The sequence below is a fragment of the Cercospora beticola genome, chromosome 2 (genome assembly GCF_033473495.1).
Source record: "Cercospora beticola chromosome 2, complete sequence".
In the NCBI taxonomy this organism is placed as follows: domain Eukaryota; kingdom Fungi; phylum Ascomycota; class Dothideomycetes; order Mycosphaerellales; family Mycosphaerellaceae; genus Cercospora; species Cercospora beticola.
In genome coordinates, this window is record NC_088936.1 from 525,366 (window position 1) to 542,536 (window position 17,171).

At 52.6% G+C, this 17,171-nt stretch overlaps 8 protein-coding genes across 8 annotated transcripts; 4 read left to right on the plus strand and 4 right to left on the minus strand.

The window, feature by feature from the left end:
• Positions 1-1,785: 1,785 nt before the first annotated feature.
• Positions 1,786-3,090, minus strand: RHO25_002359 (uncharacterized protein; the record flags this gene model as incomplete). The annotated part of the gene is made up of 1 exon (XM_023594791.2): positions 1,786-3,090. One exon carries the CDS (start codon positions 3,088-3,090, stop codon positions 1,786-1,788), a length of 1,305 nt encoding a protein of 434 aa, XP_023458645.1.
• A 1,679-nt stretch (positions 3,091-4,769) lies between these two features.
• RHO25_002360 (uncharacterized protein) lies at positions 4,770-5,849 on the plus strand (the record flags this gene model as incomplete). The annotated part of the gene is made up of 1 exon (XM_023594790.2): positions 4,770-5,849. One exon carries the CDS (start codon positions 4,770-4,772, stop codon positions 5,847-5,849), a length of 1,080 nt encoding a protein of 359 aa, XP_023458644.1.
• Positions 5,850-6,300: 451 nt separating this feature from the next.
• RHO25_002361 (uncharacterized protein) lies at positions 6,301-8,458 on the minus strand (the record flags this gene model as incomplete). Its single annotated transcript, XM_023594789.2, has 6 exons — positions 6,301-6,998; positions 7,067-7,337; positions 7,418-7,456; positions 7,515-7,588; positions 7,711-7,816; positions 7,877-8,458. 6 exons carry the CDS (start codon positions 8,456-8,458, stop codon positions 6,301-6,303), a joined length of 1,770 nt encoding a protein of 589 aa, XP_023459822.2.
• A 600-nt stretch (positions 8,459-9,058) lies between these two features.
• RHO25_002362 (uncharacterized protein) lies at positions 9,059-9,953 on the plus strand (the record flags this gene model as incomplete). Its single annotated transcript, XM_023594788.1, has 3 exons — positions 9,059-9,361; positions 9,448-9,802; positions 9,871-9,953. The coding sequence occupies 3 exons, from the start codon at positions 9,059-9,061 to the stop codon at positions 9,951-9,953; spliced, it is 741 nt and encodes a 246-aa protein (XP_023459823.1).
• A 198-nt stretch (positions 9,954-10,151) lies between these two features.
• Positions 10,152-10,661, minus strand: RHO25_002363 (uncharacterized protein; the record flags this gene model as incomplete). Its single annotated transcript, XM_065602235.1, has 1 exon — positions 10,152-10,661. One exon carries the CDS (start codon positions 10,659-10,661, stop codon positions 10,152-10,154), a length of 510 nt encoding a protein of 169 aa, XP_065458307.1.
• Positions 10,662-11,127: 466 nt separating this feature from the next.
• On the plus strand, positions 11,128-13,022 carry RHO25_002364 (uncharacterized protein; the record flags this gene model as incomplete). The annotated part of the gene is made up of 6 exons (XM_023594787.1): positions 11,128-11,339; positions 11,410-11,465; positions 11,536-12,014; positions 12,137-12,289; positions 12,343-12,589; positions 12,661-13,022. The coding sequence occupies 6 exons, from the start codon at positions 11,128-11,130 to the stop codon at positions 13,020-13,022; spliced, it is 1,509 nt and encodes a 502-aa protein (XP_023459820.1).
• A 587-nt stretch (positions 13,023-13,609) lies between these two features.
• On the minus strand, positions 13,610-15,825 carry RHO25_002365 (uncharacterized protein; the record flags this gene model as incomplete). Its single annotated transcript, XM_023594786.2, has 2 exons — positions 13,610-15,320; positions 15,383-15,825. 2 exons carry the CDS (start codon positions 15,823-15,825, stop codon positions 13,610-13,612), a joined length of 2,154 nt encoding a protein of 717 aa, XP_023459821.1.
• A 357-nt stretch (positions 15,826-16,182) lies between these two features.
• RHO25_002366 (uncharacterized protein) lies at positions 16,183-17,052 on the plus strand (the record flags this gene model as incomplete). The annotated part of the gene is made up of 2 exons (XM_023594785.2): positions 16,183-16,237; positions 16,298-17,052. 2 exons carry the CDS (start codon positions 16,183-16,185, stop codon positions 17,050-17,052), a joined length of 810 nt encoding a protein of 269 aa, XP_023459818.1.
• Between the last annotated feature and the right edge of the window lie 119 nt (positions 17,053-17,171).

A 17,171-nucleotide genomic window follows, 5' to 3' on the forward strand; every position in this document is an offset into this window, starting at 1 on the left:
TTTATTCTCTGCTCTTCTGATGGTTCTTCTGAACATCCGATTGCCGAATTTTCCGATTTTACTGTACAGTCAAACATTCGTGACCTTTGAGAGATGTAGGGCACGCGCTACTTTTGGTTCCGTGATGAAAACAGACAGTGGACTCTGCTCTTTTCTGCAGGAACCGATGGATGTTGTCTCGGAACGAAGACTTTCTTTTTCGGAATGAGAGTTCGGGACGGGGGACAACGCGCGTGATCTCGCTTTCGCTGCGAAGACCTCTTGTGGATTATGCGCTTCACTTCGATGAAGTATATTGATGAGAATATCTCAACTCGAGCCCGCCATCCACCCACTTTTCAATGTTGTATCTTGCATGAAAGTCAACTAATGTTTACTCATTGCGCTGCACACCGATCGCTAATCATGCTGCGACTCGCAGGCTGCAAGAATTGCAGTGAAATCGAATTTACTCATGCGCTGATGACTGACATACACGCTTTGACATCTTTTGACATGTGTTGTCGTTTCGCAATTCTTCAATCTGTGAAACACAATGTTGGCGGCTGCATGTATGACTCAAGTGGCGTCAAACCTCAAACAAGTTCGCTGGCAGAACCGCACCGCGATTGCACGGGACCGATCGCTCGGTGCTGCGTGAGTACGTGGTGGTAGATCGTGCGAGAGATCTTGACTTTGATCGTTGGGGTTGACGTCCGGAGAAAACGTGTCTCGCACGTTGGCATTCTGTCGATTCGTCATCGCTGACAACTCGTAGAAATCAAGTCGCCGATACTATATTACTTGGATCGTTTCGAATCATGTTGTACCAAGTCAGTGCGATGATGAAGTCAAACATCAGTCGTACTGCGGGTAAAGTGGCTGTATCAATGCAAAAGCACAGATATTTCCTTGGGAGTAAGAAATTGTTCTACAGTCTTTCGTGGCAGATGAAGGCTGTGCATGACGCGAAACGCTCGTGCGGATGACAACTTCAACTTGCAGGAAATGCACCTCATCGCCATGAGTCGCATTAGTAGTTGCGTCAGATTTTAACACGTTATGTCGGAAGCGGGACGTCGGGCAGCCGCTGTGTATGATCAATGTGGGAGAGTGGCAGCAGGTGACTCGGGTGCAAGGCGTGAATACCGAAGCGTCGTCGAGAGGTGACTGATGCGAGCCCTGTCGTCTCGGAAACGAGGTGACTTTCCTCCGTGGCTCATCTCTTGCAGGCTGTTCAAATCATGAATCACCGTCATTACCTCTCTACTGACTGAGCTGCTTGTGGTCGGTACTACCAAGCCTGACGGCTCGAAAGTACGGCCAGAAAGCACCCATTTTTTAAGAACATGGATGTTCTCTAGCTTTCGAGGGGCGGAACGACCAAGAGCATGTTGTAAGGGGCCATTCGGGGGCCGAGAACAAGTGGTAGGAGCCATCACGAGACACCAGCTCTCCTTCCGAAGAGGTGAATATTTCTCTGTTCCTCAGCTTGGGAGAGCGGCATGGAGCTGGATGAGATATGAGACAACGGAAGCCCCCTTCCAACAAGATCTGCTGTCATTCGGAACGGCTGGTGCACCGGACTTGTTCAACCGATGGCAGAAGTCTCAAAGGTAGCTGTACGGGCAACATATCTTCCAGGAGCGTATGGCAGAGAAGTGGGCCTGGAAAGCAATTCCATTGGAAGTCCCGAGATCGCTGGTGGCACATGCCTTTACAATGCAAGCTGGCAGAGTAAAGCCAGATGCTGCTCATGGACACAGAGAGGAAAGGCTCCGAGCTCACGCGAAAGTGTCGCCTGCTTCATCGGCCTAGAGGTCCTATTATGCTGCCGACCATCACAGCTGCTTCTCTCTCCCAGTTTCCCTTCTCGGCCTGGTTCCTAGCTGCGAATTTGCCTCGATAGCCACGATCAACGCATTCACGTACTGCATCTCGAACATGATTTCTGTTTGATCGCAAAGTTCTCGCGCTCACCCCGCCGCGCGACAAGATGTCTTGAACGCGTGAGGTAAGTTGCGAGGCCATGCTGCGCCAGAAATACGAAGGCAGAGAGGTGGTTTCCAAATGTCGCAATAGAGGCTCGAGCAAGTTGCCAGTATTCTCCGTATACCGGAGACCAGGATGTGCAGTGGGAGGCTTGACGGTTTCCAGCAATGCTTCGAGAGCAATGACATTCTGACATCTTGCGGAGACTTCGACCAGGGTCCGGTCTAGCATGGGCAGAGTGGCTAATGCTCTGCTAAGCGCCGCCAGGCTTGAGGTCAAGGCCGTGTCCAGATAGCCTTTAAGCGCCTGCGTTAACAAGCTTGGTTCGAAGTCCTCCACGCTCACCTTTGTGCCTGGCTTCACCGGAGACAGCAGGTACAGAGTTTGCATGCTTGCCTCTGATCTGCGTTTCGTCTCCTTCGCCTGTGCGAAAGTCTTCTCGCCAAGAGATGGGCCACCGAGACTGCTCATGGAGAATTCTCTCACCACACTCCTGCACTTTTCCAGTAGTGTACGTTCGAGACTGCTGCCGATGTCTTGCCTCACAGATGCTGCAACGCCTACTTTTGCCAGCATAACGCCGTCCGGGCCTTGGAAGCACTCTCGCATCTCCAACACTAATCGTGCGGCAGGCACCATAGATCGATACCCACCTCCTGCTCTCTCCACCTCATCCATCGAGCTTTGTAATTGTCTTCCAAGATTTACCACTCTCTGCACGCCGCGGCCCAGCCTCAACGTCTTCAACATCCTTTCGCTTGCAAGGCGAACTTCTTCGGCTGCCTCATATCGCTCCACGACTTCTCTCTGCAACCTGGCATAGCTTTCCTTCAGACCTTCAACTTGCTCTTCAACAGTTTCGAGTACCCGCTTGGCTGCGTCATGTTGTTGCCCGGTGTGCTGAACAATTGGCAGAGCAGATTGTGTAGTAAGAGTGTCGATGTGCGTGTCTACTTCTTGGACATCGAACAGCACGCGAGAGAGTGGAGTGGACAGGTCAAGCGGCGTATCGGAGGCATTGTTGGTGGCTAGGACAAGGGTATTGGCGTAGGCTGTGGGTGAGAAGTCAGGCGCGTGAAGTTCCGGGGAGAGATAAGAGGAAGTTGTATCAGCGGCCATGGTAGGATCGGCCTCGAGAAGTCATTTGTCGGGTGAGGTTGTCGATATCGATGAACTTCCTCCCAACTCCGAACGGTATGTTGGACCCTTGTCTTCACTTCACGTGATGGCGGCCCGAGGCACGCTAACGACTCCATCTCCGTCCAGGCGGAGTAGGAGCGGACTTCTTCTACAACTCCGCACTGTCTCTGCGCCTTACCCCATTCCTCACCCTCATCGCCGTCGTCTGCCGGTACTGCCTACAGCGGGCCACGCATCGAAAGACAAAATATATCTCCGGACCCAGGCACCATCTCCGCTGCTGATTACCCTCTCTATCACAAGGCGCGAAACGGATGCCTGATGCAATGCCCAAGAGACGGCAACCAATATCCTGCGAGCCATGTCGGACACGAAAAATCCGCTGTTCTCGAGATAGGCAGCCATGCTCGACATGTACGTAGTGCATGCGCCGCTGAAATGTGGTTCGCTAGTCGTGTCAGCTTTGATAAGTCATTGGTTCCATGACAGCCAGCGATGCTCCATGGATGAGTTGGAACACTCGCTTACAACTTCATTATTGTGTTAAGGCGTACGGAGGGGCGTCAGCTGCGTTTGGGTAAATCAACCCGTCTCCGCACCACGACCTCAGGATGCGGAGCTGTCGCCTGCCTCTTCGTCGACGGGTCCTACAAACACGGCATCGAACAATCATTCCGCAGACTTGGCTGAACGCGTTAGCAGACTAGAAGCTATGCTAAGGCAACAAAACACGCACAGCTCTGCTCCTCCCTGGTCGAACGATACCAACCAGATCGTTGAACCAGTATCTCCGCCTTCAAGCTTCGATGATCGAGGGCTTGCACGATCGAACCGGGATTTAGACGGCACTCTTCACGTTGACGAGAAAGGCTACGTTCGTTTCATTGCAGGCTCGCCGCAATGGCAGTCGTCACGACTCGCATCGATCGACGTGTCTGCGGGTGTTAGTGGAAGCATTGCCCACTTCCCGATTCACTCGATCAATACAACGTCTATGGAAGAGCTGGTCAGCGCATTGCCATCCCGTCTGCACTGTGCGGAATTGGTACAGATTTATTTTCAATCATATGCGTCTCTTTTTCATGTTCGTAAGTACAATACGACAGTTCTTTTCAGTCGCTCCGCAGCCAGATAGGTCCATAGCTTGTGACTTCTGGCTTGCTCAATGACGGCTCCAGAACGACGCACATGCCTCAGCCATCTGTCGACTGACGTGTTTGCCAGTACACGACCCCACTTTCCGGCGTCAATATGAAGAATTCGAGCAAACTCCTCACCATATCACACTGTCCTGGCTTGCACTCCTCTACGCCATACTCGGCGCGGCCGTCAATGCGCTCTCGGCCGATAGTCCACTTCTTGACCTCAGTCACAAGCAGCATCCGCTTGACAAGGTAGAAGAGTTGTCATCGCGATATCGAACTTTGGCAATGAGATGTCTCGAGGCTGACCACTATCTATGGAGACACAATGTCACGACTCTTCAGTCGTTGATTCTGCTGATATATAGCATCAATCATAGCCACGGCCAGAGCTGGAACCTCCTTGGCCTCACTCACCATCTGGCGCTCTCGATTGGCTGTCACGTCGACCCAAGTCGCTTGAGCCTCGGTGCTGTACAATGCGAAGAACGAAGGCGATGCTGGGCCGCGCTCAAGATGCTCTACACACATCAGAATACAGCCATGGGCCACCCCGGGATAGCTCACGCCTACTTCCCATCCAACTGCCGTGCACCTGCGGACATTGACGATGATAATCTGCATACGGACACGTCCGACGATGCCCTGGAAAGCCTTTCGACCACTGGCGGCCCGACGCAAATGACTTATCTTCTGAAAAAGTTCCGACTGTACGATATCTGCACTGATATTTGCGAACATGTTCTATGCAAGAGTTGCGGTCATCTTGCGCAAATACGTCGCCTCGATGGCGCCATTCAACGAGAACAACGATCATGGGACACACAGTTCTTCGCTATTGCCCGCACTGAGCAACAATTAGCGCCCCACCACAGAGCACACGTAAACATTCTGCGATCTTACGCTCATCATCTCACATTATTGTTGCATCAGCAAATTATCCTCAGAACGAGCGACGCTGCGAACGATGAAGATGTCCTGCGATGGTCAAGCGTCCGTTGCTTGGACGCTGCAATGAGCATTTTGCATGTTCATGCTTATGTGCAGAACGTCCCGGAACTGCAACCTTACCAATGGTACAATCATGGACTGGGCAGTTTTCACGCCTTCCATGCTACGGTGGTGCTGGTCATGATGTGCCAAAAAGGCTTGCATCAGAATCGCAAATATGCGATCGGCCCAGCATTGCGAGACTGCCACGCTCGATTCGCTGGCATGGGTCATCTGAGTCCATTCTGTGCCAAAGCTGCGCCTTTGCTGCAGATGCTCGTAGCTCAATTCGAGACTGCAGGTCAAATGATTGATCATGGCTCAGAACCCAACCGGAGACTGCAAGGGAGTCTAAATCTCCACCAGGGCAGCGGCACGAGCGATGCACAGAGGCATACCGCTTCATCGGAATTTGAAAACAACGCTCGTGAGGATTCTGGTGTGGCCGAGGTGCAAAACCTGCTCAATCACGATCCACCAGTCGTGAATGATGAAAACATATTAGACTGGAATGAGCTCCTGGCCGAGATTCAGCCACAGCAATGGGTTAGCCCGGCAGTATTTCCACTGGAGCAATGGTTCAACGTGAGCAATAATGAACGATGAACGGCAACAATTGGATACGTCATTCCAATACTGGCAATGACCCTGTTAGTCCGTGAGACTGGAACATGCGGCGGATGTCCGACACCAGGTTGAAGCCTCGTTCTGATCCAATTTCTCAGAGCAAGTGCCTACTAAATGCTTGTTGCAAGAATGAAGACGGCCTATCCGACGAATGCCGGCCGTATCTCAGACGAAGTACGGGCAGCTCACCGATTGCGATGCTGCGTCGAAGCGTTACAGGTACCACGAGCAAGCGTTGGCAAGCCTGCAGTACAAATGGCATGTGGAAGTAAGTGGGAGTGTGGAGACGCATGATAACAGCTCTTGGAAAGCCCTTGACTCGAAGAGACCTACAGCACACGCACTAAGATGCCGATTGCACGGTGCAGGGACGGGTGCCCTGGTGGTCTTCCCCGAGATGTGTCTGCCCAATAGTGCGGGACATGCTACTCTACGAGAATGCTTTGAGACTATTGGCAACACCTTGGACATCTTCGAAAACATGCCAATGGCCAACATTCTGTAAGACAACGACACCCTTGCTGTTCTTCAGCTTCTCGCTGTAGCCCTGGCAAAGTGCCGGAGGGCTGACCTTATCCTCTGAACCCGTTACAATCAGCGTGTCAGCGGAAATCGCAGATAGATCCAGAGACTCTGTAGCACCAGCCAGCGCATCGCACGCTTTCGCATATCCCTCAGGATCTTGTGCCAGAAGCGACATGCGCACGGCGCTTATTGCAAGACCATTCTCTGATTGTGTCTTGGCGGAAGTTCCAGCTCCGACAACAGCGTCCACGACGCCAGCCATTGTCTTCTGCCGCACGAGCGTAGCACGCGCTTTGTTATTCTTGCTTGCGGCTTCTGGAAGCGGGATCGGCGGAGGCCCGACGAGGATGAGTTTCTTGACCAGCTGTGGGTTGTCCAAGACGAATCTTATCGCCACGATGCAGCCCATTGAGTGTGCGAAAAGCGTGGCATCGGAGCCGGGGGCAATCCCAGCATTCTGGAAGACGTTTTTCAGATCGGTTGCGAGTGAGGCTATGGTGATGGTCGATAGCGGCGATGTGGGCGATTGGCCGTGGCCTTCGAAGTCGAACAGGTGCAGTGCATGGCTTTTGTCTAGGCCGGCGGCTTGAATGAGAGGTGTCCCTGGTCAGAAAAGGTCAAAAGTCAGCTTAGATCTTACCAAATTCGAACACGCTGATCGTTGTGCTTACAGTAATCCGCCGTACCGCCAAGGCCATGGACGAAGACAGCTGGTGGACCGTTTTCTGCACCACGGCGTAGAACATTCAGAGGCTTTCCTCCAATGTCCGTTAGCCCTACTTTCGCATTCAAGCTCTTTCCGGCGTTCGCTACTGGCAGCGCCTTGAGTTGGTTCTGTTGCACACGCTGCAGAGTTGGGTTGGCGGCAGACTTCGAGGCGATTCTATTAGTGAGGGTGCCCAACCCTTCGATTGAGACTGCAACTTCATCTCCGGGGTTGAGCTGCAGTTGAGACACAAATGGTTAGCTTACGCCTGGAAGCCGCTGGAACGTCCGTTGCAGCACTGTGGGGTTTCACTCACGTATACCGGTGGGGTTCGACCGATGCCAACGCCAGCGGGCTGTGTTCTCAAGTATCAGCAATGGTCTGGATTTTGTTTGGACGTCCGCAAGACTCACTGTGCCTGTGGCCAAGACGTCTCCTGGCATCAGGGTTTGTCCTTCAGACATCGTCTTGATGAGATAAGGAATGCCTGAGAGACACAGACGTTAGCCACCATCTCAGACAAGCGCTTTACCATCTCGTCATTGGTCCGCGGGCTCTAATAGCGTTTTTGTCCTGAATTGCGGCCCCGTCTCTGTCGGCGACACCTACTGAAGATCAGATTATCAGTCGTCGCATTTTGCCGCAGGTCACCATTGACTCTGGTCTGTACACGGAGTGCACCCGTGAAGCGATTCGCAGGAATGGCCACCGGACCCTACAACACTTTCACATTAGCGGAGCCAGTAGTGGACCCCATCGAGTTGCGTCAACCTACCATTGGGCAATAAGTGTCTGGAGACTTCCCGATATAGAATTGCTTATGGTCTCGTTGCCTTTCTCGGGCTGTCATATCATTGACGATAGTGTAGCCCCAGACATGTTTCATGGCATCCTGTTCCGAGATCTGGAATCCAGGCCTGCCGATTATCACGCCAAGTTCGCCCTCGAAATCTGCGCTCTGTGTGAAATCTGGATGAGGCAAGATTTCTTCACCGTCTGCAATGATGGATGTGAAACGCTTGGTGAAGATGACTGGATGGGTGGGTTGGTCCGCTTTGTCCGAGCTGTCGAACCCGGACTTGTTGAACTCGATTGCATGTTCTGCGTAGTTCTTGCCTACGCACAGAATGTCTCGGCCATTGATGGGAGCAAGGAGCCGGACTGTGTTGCGGGACAGTGGCTCTGAAAATGGAATTATGGTCGACTCGTCCAGGCTGATTACTTCATAAAGGTTCGAGAGTGGTGTGCCCGAAGGGTAAGCCAGAGGCTGGATCTGATCTCCGTCCAAGCTTCCGATACGCTCGACTCCGAGAGCTGGATCGACGTAGGCGCAGAACTGGTATTGCTTGGACGACATTTTCCAATGCAAGGACTGGGTATTACTTGATGGATTCGATGCTTCACTTGATCCAGCTTGTGATGTGTGGCAATCTCTTCTGTTTAATGGAAACAGAAAAATTGTTGCAACGCAATAGAGCTGCGGTGATAGCTCTTCCACTAGCGCCATTGCTCATGTGGGCCCGCCATATCGCGGTTCCCTGCGTTTCCCCTCAGGAACGAGCGGGACAGAAAGCGGACTTGCAGCCCTGCGCGGAGAAATAGCGGAGATCGAGTCGCTCGTTCCATGAGGCTGTCCACGTGGGCTACGCCAGCCAAACCAGTGAACCCAGGGTAAACCAACACTATTTCGTCAACCACGAAGCATAATTGCTCTCGTGTTCATCATTTCCGAGATATGTCAGCCATCTCCGCGCAATGGCGCCCGTCCTTTGGTCCAGCAAGGAGGCTGGTGGAAAGCCAATGCTGGGATCGCAGTCGATGATAAACGAGGTCAATAGACATGCCCTCATCGCAAGTCCAGTGTCAATTATTGAGGTCGTCACAACTCTCTGCAGCGTGCACATCAGAATTGCTCTTCCACGACCCCTCAGGTCTCCGTCACGATTGACCCCTGACGATGTCTTCGAACACATATGACCACGCATCCAAGACAGAGGCGATGTACAGTGAAACAGCGCCCGACAAGTTGGAAAGACTGCGCACAGCAGGCGGTCACATCGATGATCGTGATCAACCATCCTTGCCTGTTGTCCATCGCAGCTTCGCCAATCCAGCGCCATTGGGACTACTTTCCTTCGCGACTGGTCTATTTCTCATCTCCATATACGGTGTGCATGCACGAGCAATCCAGACTCCCAATGTCATGATCGGAGTTCTTATGTTCTTCGGAGGAGTCTGTCAATTCATTGCTGGAATCATGGTAAGACACCTTCTCCCGAAAACGATCTATGATGGCTACTCTCACTCCAGTCGAGCACTTGAGCTTATACGCGTTTCTTGTCACAGGAGTTCGTGGCAGGCAATACCTTCGGCGCCACAGTCTTCCCCTCCTACGCCGCTTTCAATTTCAGCTATGCAATGGTCTACATTCCAGGTACTGGTATCCTCGCTTCGTACACCGACCAAGCGACTGGTCAGATACGTGCAGAGTTCTATGAAGCTCTAGCAATGTACGCATGGGCATGGTTCATTCTGACAGCTATCTACACCGTTGCCGCAATGCGAAGCTCTTGGGTGTTGTTCGCGACGCTCGCCCTTCTGGACATTGAGCTGTTGTTGCTCGGCGTTGGATACATGATGAACGATGGCGGCATTCTCACAGCGGCGAACTCCATTGGTTTTGTGGTTGCATTTCTGGCTTGTAAGTGATCGATCATCATCAATTTGTCACATTCAGGCCTTACTGGCTAACACATCCATTACTTGTAGATTGGGCTGGGTGCGCCGGGCTGTTCGCGGGAGGCTTGACTCCGATCAATTTACCAACATTTCCAATGTACAAGCAAGATTGAAGGAGATATTATTGAGATAGTGTACAGTGCCTCTGCATGAGATTAAGTGAGAGAAGCGCAGCAAGGCCGTAGTAGCACGATGTCGGATCAGATGGCTATAGCACTATAGTGTCAGAGTCAACCACATTGTACACCGTGCAGACAATGGATGTGCGCGGTCATGAAGCACATCTACATCTTACCACAGTACAGTATTGGCTACCACTCGTCCGCAGAGCCAATCATACTTGACCCAATAAACTGTTTGGGCTCTTGGAATCGATTCGTCACTCCCTTCGTCCTTCCCACCCTCAAAGATTCTCCGAACTCCTTCAGGTGCTCCCTATTATGAAATCGCCAGAATTGCCATGAGCAATCCTCGCCTCGGAAACTCTCAATCACATCATTCCCGCCAGGATGCTCGTGCACGAATTCTGTACAGTCGTATACGATATTATCGACAACGATCCAGGTGCGCTGTTGATCTCTGTTGGCGGTCTTTTGAGCAAGGACAACTGAAGCGGGGATGAAGGGCAAGGAAGCCTCGCGGATGGATTTTGGCTGCAAAGGATATATTTGAGCCGGCGAGAGCTTAGCTGGATCACCATGAATGTTGACGATCTCGATTTGTTCGGTGGACTCCTCCTTGATTTTGGCATCGCAAAGGTGAGTACCGCCCTGTGCGGGTCGATCTGCACCAGAAGAGGTTTTCAATCTGATCCAGCCCATCTTGACGAATTGCTGTGTAAGGCTGCGACTATGCGAGCTCGAATCCTTGTCGTGCGCGAAATCTATGTCCGCGCCACATCCGATGGAAGGTCAATAATTACGGCCAGATCTTTCAAATACCACGGTGGCTAATGCGGAGAGGGAGCATCCAACGGCTGTCCCCAGAAATTGGTGGTCTGAGGTTTGGTGGATGCCTGTGCTGTAGGATCCATATTCGAAGCCTTCTCCGCCTTCTCCGCGATCGCCACGCTCCTTCCCAAGTGTCACTCCACGAACCGTAACCTTGACCCCGCTTTACGTGGCAAGCAGGTCCGCCAGGTACCATAGGCATTATACAAGTGAGACAAGGCTTCAACATGGACGTGCTTTCATCGTCACACTTATCATTACACAAGGTCGATCAGACTGATTAGCATCCAAATCAAAATCCATCAAAACCTAACTCCGAAGAGAATCATCAAGAATTATGGCTCCAGCACGAGTGGAAGAGCCTCCCAACTCATGGCCAGCCTGGTCATCGGAGAAAAAGAACGACATGACAGACCAAGAGCCAGTGTACAAAGGACGACCTCGTAATCTGGAAGCGATTGATCAGATCAAATTTGACCCTTCGCTCCAACCGAAGCAATATGAAATGTTTGGGACGCATCCCGATAGCAAGATACTGTTCACAGACGTGTAAGATGCTAGCCAGTAGGGATATCACGTACAGCATCGAATGAAGTCGCTGACGAAATGTCCGCAATAGTAACATCCTCGATTCGTCCGGAGCAGAGCCATATCGAGGAGATGTCCTGATCGAAGGTATTCATTGAATCGCATGGCAACTTGTTGCCTCTCTAAAGGACAGCCACTGACAGTATCCTTGATATAGGCGAGAAGATCACCCACGTTGGCCAAGTCCCTGACATCGACAACCTCAAATCATCTCCCAAGGTCCGCCACTTTCATGGCCGGGGACGAACACTTATGTCGGGCCTTGGAGACGCTCATACACATTTCACGTGGAACGGCGGAGATCTTGATCGACTCGGTGATCTCGGCGTAGAAGAACATACACTCTTGACCATGCGTAGTGCACAATGCTTCCTCGACTCAGGCTATACAATGTGCTTCGGGGCGGCTTCAGCCAAAGATCGACTAGATGTTGTGATTCGCGATGCGATCAATGCGGGAGACATCTCGGGTCCGAGGTATCTGGCCAATGCAAAGGAGATTGCCAGGCGAGGAGGGGAGTTGGTGGGAGGTATTACCGCATTCGCTGACGGCCCGGAGGAGATGAAGGAGACGGTGAAGAGGCATGCAGAAGAAATTGGGGCCGATAATATCAAGTTGAGTATGTCTGGGGAGGAGGTAGGTTCTTCGATGTTTGTACCTCTTTCTTCCCTTCCAGTGCGCCTGCGTATAGACTTTTCTTTCGACCTGACATGTTCGCTCGGGTAATCTTACTGACAACGAGGTCGCTGCTATAATAGATCACAGAAATCCGCTCGGCTCAAGACTGCTACTTCACCGATGAAGAAACCGCCGCATGCGTAGAAGAGGGCCACCGTCTCGGCAAAAGACTTTGTGCTCACGCACGAGCTCGCGACTCGTTGAAGATGTGCGTCAAGCACGGCGTAGACGTGGTATGTGATACTTTGAGCCCCTTCCTCCTGCCAAAACTGACTCCCGCCACCAGATCTATCATGCCTCATACATTGACGACGAAGGCATGGAAATGCTCGAAAAATCCAAAACAAAGCATATTGTCGCACCAGGGATCAATTGGCTCTGGGCAACGCTATACGAAGCCGAAGCGTTCGGATATCCACATACCAAAGCCGAACAAGTCGGCTACCGAAAAGAGCTCGATGTCGCCGTAGCTGGTCTGCGTGAGATGCATCGTCGGGGAATTGTCGTCTTGCCAGGCGGTGACTATGGTTTCGGTAAGCCTTCTCCATCACGCATCTCGACACTCATTCACCAGCGTCATTGAGATGCTAACTTTTCAACCAAGCATGGACTCCCCACGGCACCTACGCCCGCGATCTCGCCCACTTCGTTGACCTCCTGAAGTTCACTCCCCACGAAGCCATCCTCGCTGCCACACGAGGCGTAGCCGCACTCTTCATGCGCGGCCACGAACTGGGCCAGATCAAGCCGGGCTACTATGCCGATTGCATCCTCGTCGATGGAAATCCCCTAGAAGATATCACGATCCTCCAAGATCACGATAAATTGAACGTCATCTGCATCAATGGCCGGGTGCATAAAGCCGGAAGAAAAGAATTTATCCCGCCGCCTGTGTCGGGACAGGATGGCAATGCGCATGTGATTGTGCCGGATATGGAAGTGCCTGAGGTGAAGAGGGATATGTAAGTTTCACCGGTCGTCCCTTTCTTGTCTTGATGTGGTCGTTCGCAGTGATTTTTCAGAGCTCACGCTAACGATAATTGTGATCGCAATAGGCAGAAGAATTATTGATGAGTCGGTGACGGCCATGGTCGAGTAGTCGAAAGCCAAAATTGTATATAATAAGTTGTGCCTCTAGGGCGGCGGTTCCGAGAATGGTCATCTTCAATGGTAGACGCGCTCCGAAGTGTACCGCAGTGGTCGAAGTCCTCGTCAAGACAACGAAATCTAATGTGTTGCCTTTCTTGTGTTTCTGCGCACTTGCACGGGCTCGCAAGGTGAGGTGATGCTTTGGTAGTTGCTTGGTCGAGATCATTACCGGCTTTTCACCAAGCTCTCGCGACGCAGAATGGGAGTCGGCTATGAACAAGAACATGGTCGATATGGAGCTACCTAATCTGATTGCAAAGCCTATGCAGCGTCTAAGCAGATTTGAACCTACGCATATACATAACTTCGGCCCTGTCCTGCCGAAAGGTTTGGAGCATACGAGCGTCGGCGCTGGCTTCCGCTACAAAATGAATGTTGCCCATCAGCTCAGAACATTACTGAGCTCATGCTCCACGACGAGCACCACCAGTACTCATCAGAGTGATCTTGTTCTTCTTCTTTCCCTTCTTGCCACCAGCAGGTTTGACTTGCACGTTGAGTCCATCCATGCTCGCGGCAAGTGCTTGCTGAGCATCATGGTCGAGCAAGTCTCTCTCCCAACCTTGCAACCAGCCGTCTTCCTGTTGCGAGAACTGATTGTCTGTGGGCAGATTCGCTGCATCACCCGATGCAGGCAACGCCGCAGTGCCCCACACCGTCCGAGGCATACTAGGAGAAGTGCCAGGCGAGGCTAAGCTACCAAAGCCTGGACGATCCGCTCTGGGACTTGAGCCGGTAGGGATATCGATCTCGCCCGATAGATTTGGCGGCAAAGCAGGCGCAAAGAATTCGTCATTTCTCGTGATGCTTGATCGTCTTTGCTGTCGAATGTGCGCGAGCTCACGCTCCTGCGCCTTCTCGATCCGAATGCGTTCTTTCTCTTCTCGGGTCTCCTTTTCATCATTTCGCTTTCTGCGCCTCTCAAGCATCGGACGGAACTCCTCAAGCACGGAAGCACTGACGACATCTCGCCAGTCGCATTCCAGGAAGCCGACCTCGCAGCCATATGGCAAGTGTCCGAGATATTTGACGCGTTTCCGCAAGTCATCATCGACCACATGTCCACTAGAAACGCGCTCAACTCGTGGGAGTATGCTTGATGGGAACGAGTGATAGGACCCAAAGGCTGTCTTCAAGATCCTGATGTCGAGAGGCGAGAGGTAGAAGTGCTGCAGACCATGGTAGAAGAGGTACTCGTTCGGTTGTGGTTTCTCCGTTTGCCGCTGGCGCATCTCAGTAAGAGTTCGGGGTACGTAGGGCCTGTCTTCGAGCACCTGCTCGAGGCTTGAGCTGGCACCTTCTGCTGGAATCGGAGGTTGTGCTTCGGCGTGTTTCTGCAGATACATATCTGGCACTCCGTCATCGCTCGCATTGAACTGGATCGGTGGGCGACTTGGCGCTGCCTCCTCAGCCGGATCTGGTTTCCGTGGCTGAGCAGGAGGGTTCCCGATTCCTCGCACCTTCTCCTTTGCCTCCCGGAGAGCCCGTACAGCTCTGCCCGTCCATTGCGTATCCTCTCCGAACATCAGTTCATCCTCTTTTTCCAGCTGCTGTACTGCGGCAATGGCTTCATCGAATTGCTGCAGCATGTAATCTTCACTACCCTTCATCACTCTCGCGTAGTCCATTACTTCGGTCGCGAAGTACCAAGGAATATCGTCTCCCTTTGCGATAACTTCGCCGCTTTCGCGAGGCATTGCCAAAGTCTGACCAGGTCTTCTCTTCACCAGCCGCAGTACCATGTCTCCTCCTTCACGCGGAGGGTCGTTCTCTTGCCCATCAAACCACCTCACAGGCCGGGTCTCGGAGATATAGATGCTGTCGTAGCAGATTGGACACTTCTTCCACTTCGCCTTCTTTTCCGGAGGAGGATTTGAGGCATCTTCAGAATGCATGTACCGGATCAAACACGGCATGCAGAATATGTGCCCACACTTCGCCATTCGAGGTGCAGTAGGCTCGCCGAGGCAGATCGGGCAAGACGCGTTCTGTGTCTTACTTGAAGCAATGACCTGCAAGACATTATTCCAGTCCAGGTGCACGTCAGCGTCCTCGGCTTGAGCGTGGTAATCGCCTCTCGGATCGACAATGAAGCGGTAGTTGGCATGTATGTATCTGCACACCGTCAGCTTGACTTCTCCGATCCGTATGCCATCTTCACGCCTCCCTGAGCTCACCTCGCCTTATCTACTGCATGATAACCACTTCCTAAGCCCCACGTCGCATTGTGGCGATTGTTACGCCGCGGGCCGTTGTAACTATGTCTGTGATATCGATCGTGCGTGTTTGGTCGCGGTGGCAAAGCGAACTGCATCAAGTGCGTGATGCTCTGTTGGCCGCGTCGGCCGTGTGGATTCTGCATGCTGAACTCCTCAGCATCTGCATCCTCATCCAACGACCGAAACTTCTTGCTCTTTCCGTGCTTGGGCTTTGCAGATTGCTGGTTTCGAGGAGCGGCTGGGGACGATCGCGAAGCAAACGCGCCACCCTTTCTTCCGGCCGGAGAGTCCTGGAAGAATTGCTGTGTTGACGAAAGCGCGGGACTGATCTGGTTTTGGGTAGCAAGCGATTGGCTTTTGCTGCTGGACTGTCCTGCTTTGATCGAGGGCGGATTCGACATAGTCTCCGACTGCCACTGAAGGCGTCGGACGGAGCAGGAACAAGGGAGTTTCGTAGTCGGCTGCGGGCGGGGTGCAGCTCGTTGTCGGATGCCTAGCGAGGGGCGGGAATCAGATAGGCGATAGCAGTGGTAGCGGTGGCGGTGGTGTCGCTGGAGCCAACCCAGAGGGAGGACTGAATGGACAAGGAGGAACGGACGGCGTTGGTGTCATCACATCGCATGGAGAGTCATCGCGGGAACTCCCGGCGGCGGGGTGCTCCCTCTCAACCTCACCACTGACAAAGCTCATTGACGCCACGCTTCTGCTCAGTTCCGCTCTCCTTCATCTCCCCCAGTCATCACGGGATCACATTCAAAATGCTCATCACGGAGAGCCACAAAGATGTCGCCACTAAGGCTGGCGGCGACATGCGTATGCCTTCTCCCAGCACACATCTCTCAGCCTATGACAAAGGCTGATAGCGAAAGGTAGGCGTCTTCATCTTTCACCCCACCATTCCAAACTACCCCAAAGCGAAGTTCCCAGGTGTGGTAGTCTTCAGCGAGATCTATCAAGTCACGGGTCCAGTTCAACGCTTCGCACGTCAGATTGCCTCTCACGGCTACATCGTCGCTGCTCCTTCATCCTACCACGAATTCACCGGACCTGAGCCATTGGCCTACGATGGTCCAGGAACCGACAAGGGTAATGACTGGAAGGTAGCTAAGAAGGTCTCGGCCTACGACGAAGACGCTACTCTCTCGATCGATATCCTCGTTGGACTGGAAACATGCAATGGACGCATTGGGGCGACTGGCATGTGCCTTGGCGGGCATCTGGCTTTTCGTGCAGCATTTGATAAGCGTGTGAGAGCTGCTGTGTGCTACTTTGCGACCGATATCCACTCCAAAACGCTTGGCGAAGGCAAGAACGACGACTCGCTGGACAGGGTCAAGGACATCAAAGGCGAACTCGTCATGATCTTTGGCAAGCGTGATACGCACGTCCCACCTGCCGGACGGGACCTGATCAGAAAGACTCTGCACGATGCTGGTGTTGTGTTCAGCTTCTACGAACCTGCATGGGCACAGCATGCATTCATCAGGGATGAGTTGAGCAAGGGAAGATACGACCCAGCGCTTTCGGGCATCTGCTTCCAGATGCTGCTAGAACTCTTCGGTAGGACACTGGATGGCGATCTTGGCCCACTTGTGAGCGAGACCGGAGAAGTTGAGGATGTTTGCTAGCGAGTTCGCGGCCACAGTAACGGACAGTCAATAGAACCAGCGTGAACGATCATTCGATGATGCCATCTTCTGCCCACCATCAGCCAATCCGTCTTCGCCTTCTTGTGGCTTTCTTGCCT